Source organism: Otolemur garnettii, unplaced genomic scaffold, assembly GCF_000181295.1.
Source record: "Otolemur garnettii isolate 467f Iridium unplaced genomic scaffold, OtoGar3 scaffold00042, whole genome shotgun sequence".
NCBI lineage: Eukaryota > Metazoa > Chordata > Mammalia > Primates > Galagidae > Otolemur > Otolemur garnettii.
Genome location: NW_003852437.1, coordinates 323,190 through 328,321, shown reverse-complemented (window position 1 = coordinate 328,321; position 5,132 = coordinate 323,190). Strand labels below are relative to the sequence as shown.

The 5,132-nt window shown below is 33.2% G+C and overlaps 1 protein-coding gene across 2 annotated transcripts in view; it reads right to left on the bottom strand.

Moving 5' to 3' along the window:
• Window positions 1-249: 249 nt before the first annotated feature.
• LATS1 (large tumor suppressor kinase 1) overlaps window positions 250-5,132 on the bottom strand; it is a 54,201-nt gene continuing 49,318 nt past the window's right edge. For both annotated transcript variants that reach the window (XM_003790255.2, XM_023513528.1), the window contains one exon: window positions 250-4,098. In XM_003790255.2, coding sequence (XP_003790303.1) covers window positions 3,589-4,098 — 510 coding nt within the window. In that variant the 3' untranslated portion in view covers window positions 250-3,588. The remainder of the gene's footprint in view (window positions 4,099-5,132) is intronic.

The window sequence follows — 5,132 nt, the reverse complement described above, 5'->3', positions numbered from 1 at the left end:
AAAAAAAAAAAAAAAAAAAACTCTGTCTCTAAAAAAAACAAAAAACATTTAAATGGAAATATCTGACATTTATATTACATTTGGTTTGCCTTAACCAATGTAGGTACTATCATTAGTTATATATTTTAATTCCAAAGCATTAAATTTTTAATCATAAATTCTCTTAAAGAAAAAAACATTAAAATAAACTTTTGAATTAAAAATGGACATAGTGAAGCAGCTTAAAAGTTAGCTTTTCACACTTAATTTAAAGGTTTGAATTTTGCCTTTTTTATTATCCCAGCAAACATTACACTAGAGAAAATGATTGGAAATATACAAATAGATTAATTAAAAACACAGGCTGATTATTCAGATCTATTACATTCAGAAGTATGCAAATCAATTTAGTTATATTGCAAAGCTATAATTCCTTTTCTAAGAAAGCATGATTTTATAAAACTATAGTGTTGCCATTGATTCAATTTTAATACAAAATACATATATACACAATACAATATAAAAGTAAACTGTGTAGCGCCTTTCACAAAAGGATATATTAAGGCATTTTACAAATATACCAGTATGTTGACCCAAATTACTTTTGCTTTAGATTAAAATGAACAGGCTAAATGTTTCACTTTAAATATCAAAGGGATTTCTGTTTATTTTTGCTTATTAAAATTTTTTTTTCTAAAGTACCTTGGGTAACAGCAGCAGCAATGTCTAAAAATCCTCCCACTGTATTCACTAATTACTAACATATTATTAAGTCAGAATAAAACATTTCCACTCACAGTTTTGTACTTTGCAACAGCAGAAGGTAATAACTTTTTAAAAAGTCAATCTCAAAGTGACTTCTTAGTTATACATTCTATAGTTTCTATTACAAATAAGAAGGTAGAAAAGATACAGCAATAGGGCCTGCCTTATAATATCAGTGGACAATACATAACAGTATCTACAATAATGTAATTATAGAACATATTTTATAAATACTATTGATATGCACAAAAAGGGGTAAGTATAAGAAAGACAGCAAGTTTTTTAATGAATGAGAATTATTTTAAAAAGAAAACATGTAAAACCTATGTTTTCACTCCATTTCAATTGAAGCATCTATATTTTTTTATGTTTTTATTCTTATATTTTTGGTCAGGAAGCACCAGATTTCATACTGGAAAAACTGGATATAGTTCAGGAATAAGAAAGCTAATAAGTATATCTGAACTATTAAAATTACAGATACCAGATATCTTGTGCTTCAGATATACACAGAAGGTTTCTACTGCCAGAGGAAATTCTAAAAGAATACAAAATTTGTAGTGTCTGTTACATTTGACAACAGCGGCAATACAGATTTTGTGGGAAGGGAGAGTGGAGGAGGCAGCACCTTAGTTTTCCTACAACATAAATGTAACAAAGTTATTTTCTACTGTATTGCACCATAGTCCAGAAATAAAACAACTAAATGAAATTTAAATAAATCTGACTGGAAAAGCCCAAAGAGCAAGAGGGACATCTTATGTAACAAGCTAAAAATTCTTGAACTAATTACTTTGTTTAGCATAGGATTTTATGGGACTAATCAAATATTCCATGAAGTGAAGACTGCCATCTCATAACAATGCACTTTTTACAATTCTCTTAGAAATCCTTCAGAAACTTTTCTGTATTAAGGCTGTAATGAGCCAAACATCTCAGTGCCCTCAAAATGGTGTTGGTGTATTTAAAACACCTTAGTGTTGTCCCAGCAAGAGAGAGGCATTTGTAAGGACATTTTATCACATGCTATACACCTTTTTCATCACAAACTTATCAGTGTTTATATAAAATATGCTATTCTTTGTACTAATCAGTAAATTAAAAGCAAAAGTTCTTAGGTTAATAAAACGATTTTCTTATAGGACACAGGTCCTTAACCGAGAGCCTGTGGTAGGTCTCAACATATCCAGAATCCCCTGAAATAGCATGCAACACTATGTCTGTGTGTTGGTGTGCATTTTCTTTTCCCTGGGAAAAGAGAGTTCCTAGCTTTCATCAGACTCTGAAAAGAACCAGTGACTCCCAAAATTCTATGAAAACGCGGCAGTGGTTTTGAAGCTGAACTGAGAGGGCCATCTGTAGAAAGGTGGGAAATGTGAGTGAATATTCTTAGCCCCTCCCATTTAGCTGAACAGCTCTGTGTTTAATTTTACTATATATATGGTTTCCAATTAGCTTTTATATGAAGAAAGTTAAAAGTTTGAAAATCACTCAAAGTACACCTCTTCTTCACAAATAGGTTTTGATAAATCAATTCCATGAGAAAAGGAAACAAAATAAAATACAAACTTTACTATGGTCAGAATAGAGCCCTTTTCCCCTTGCTAAAAAAAATATAAGCTACATGTATTTTGGTTTGAAACCATTAGTCTTCTTTAGAACTTCAGCATTATTACATATAATAGATATGTTGAAAAACATATTATTTGACTTCAAATAAGAGGACTTGAATTTTCTACTAAAACCACTATATAGCTTTTCCTAATTACTTGTGTCCATCTCAAGAGTTAATTTTTCCATCAGTTAATCTGTCCTTAGATAAAATATTGCCAATAGCCAGATTCTCCATTGCCAATAACAATCTATGTATGCAACACTGTTCTGAAAGAGGAAACTTATAACGTTGACAACAAAATCAAAACTAGTCACTAAATAGAAAAGTTCCTTTCTAATGACTACCAACTTTCTAATCTAAGTTTTATACGAAACTGAAAATAATTTCTCTGCTTAGGATGGAGGGTAAACTTTTTTTTTCATTTCAAAGTAAAATATGAAAGACTTTAGCTTTTAGTATTTGAAAATGTTAATTTATGGCAGCTTTGTTCCCTTTTACAACTGGAAGCAGCATTAAAAATACCAATATGAAAAGAAAACTCATTGTGCTTTGGCTTTGTTTAAAGATAGTAATTCTTGAGAAATAAATGCTAGAAGATTAAATATACCACCAAGGGAGGGGAAAAAATAAACTGAATTATTTTTCACTCTGATAAACATATTAACAATGTTTCAACCTTATATTTCTTTGTGCCAGGATGTGAATTACAAAGATTATCATTAGCCTAAGAACACATACCAAAATGATGGCTTAATTTCTCTAGCTTATTTTGTATCAAAACCAAGGTTATGGGGGTGGGGAGAGCTCTGTAAATATGGAGTATGTTTCATATTTGGTTAAAGCAAGATAAAACTAAACTGTCTTTCAAAAAATTTCAAAAACTCTTGTCTTTTAAAATTATTTAGCATATATACAAATAGATACTAAGCTTCCCCTTTTATTAAACAAAGCACTATTTTTTAAGTACTTTAAGTACTAAGAACTGACTAAAATATTCAGTTCATAATTTACTTGCTGTATAACAATTCTTTTCTAAATTACTGATTTAAAAGACTGGAATAAATTAAGATTTTAAAAGATTTTCCATAATTTAGGAAAATAAGATATTATACACAGAGCTAAGATACACAGCTCTGTTGCATTTCTATAATTTTCCTGTCAAGAATCTCAAAAAACTTTGCATTTCAGGCCCTTTTGCAAATCCTGTTTACAATTACTTACTAGTGTTGTTACACATATACTAGATCTCGATTTTTGATCTCTGAGCCTGGGTGTTGATCATCTTCATCTGATTGTTGCTCGGAGCCTTGTGAATTAATGTATTCATATTCAATAGGCTTTGGGTAATTATATGGGTAGCCGTTGTCATCAAAAAATCTCCGAAAGGTAAATTCATAGAAAGCATGTTCAGGATGCTTTCCATTTTTATACCATCCGTTGAGAGTGTCATTTACATTTTCTTCCTCATTATCATCACTCCATAACTTATCAGGATCAACAGGATCAAAATTAGATGTATCTGTTGGGTGTGTGATTTTAGGAATGTATGAAGCAGACTGACGTCTCAGGTCACTAGAGAAATCGATTGTTTTAAAAAATGGATGAGCTTTTATTTCATCAGCACCATTCTTGCCTAAGCGATCTTCTGGTCCTCGGCAAAGTTTGATAATAAGATCAGAAGCTTCAGGACTCAGTTTAGCTTGTGGTGGAATGTGAAGAGATGTTTGCCAGTTGATAACCTTAAACATTTTTAAGAAGAGATCAATCAGAAAAACAAAAAATCTCCCCCCTTGTTATAACCAAAAGTCTTACTGGACTATTTGCATGGTATTTCACCTTCCATACTTTTTTTTAGACAGTTTCACTCTATTGCCCAGGCTAGAGTACTATGGCTTTAGCCTAGCTCACAGAAACCTCAAACTCCTGGGCTCAAGCACTCTTCCCTAGTAGCTGGGACTACAGACACAAGCCATAACGCCTGGCTAATTTTTCTACTTTTAGTCGAGATGGGGGCTCACTCTTGCTCAGGCTGTCTTCAACTCCTAAGCTCAAGCAATCCTCCCACATTTGTCTCCCAGAGTGCTAGGATTACAGGGTTGAACCACTGAGTCTGGCTACTTTCCATACTTTTTTTTTTTTAAGAGACAGAGTCTCACTATGTTGCCTTCGGTAGAGTGCCATGGGGTCACAGCTCACAGCAACCTCAAACTCTTGGGCTTAAGCGATTCTCTTGCCTCAGCCCCCCAAGTAGCTGGGACTATAGGCACCCGCCACAACACCCGGTAATTTTTGTTGTTTTTGTTGCAGTTGTCATTGTTGTCTGGCAGGCCTAGGCTCGAACTCACCAGCCCCAGAATATGTGGCCAGTGCCCTAACCGCTGAGCTACTGGTGCCAAGCCTACTTTCTATACTTTAATATGTGCATAATGAAGAATCATTGCTGGTGGGAAATACAGGCCGTGCCCAAGTTACAAATATCTGCTTATGTGCAAACATACTTAGGAACAGAGGTCAATAGGTAAATGTACCTGTTCCGACTTACATACAAATTCAACTTAGGAACAAACTCACAGAACCTATCTTGTTCATAACCTAGGGACTACCTATAACTTTTTCTCCTCACCAAGCAACTTATATTCACACTGTAAAATTTACTGTTAAGTTTTTATGTTCCCTAGAAGGGTCTTCTACCTCTAGTAGAAATGACTACATCCACCTCTTCCAACTGCCCCCACAGCAACATACATTTCTATCATATTTCTTTTTTTTTTTT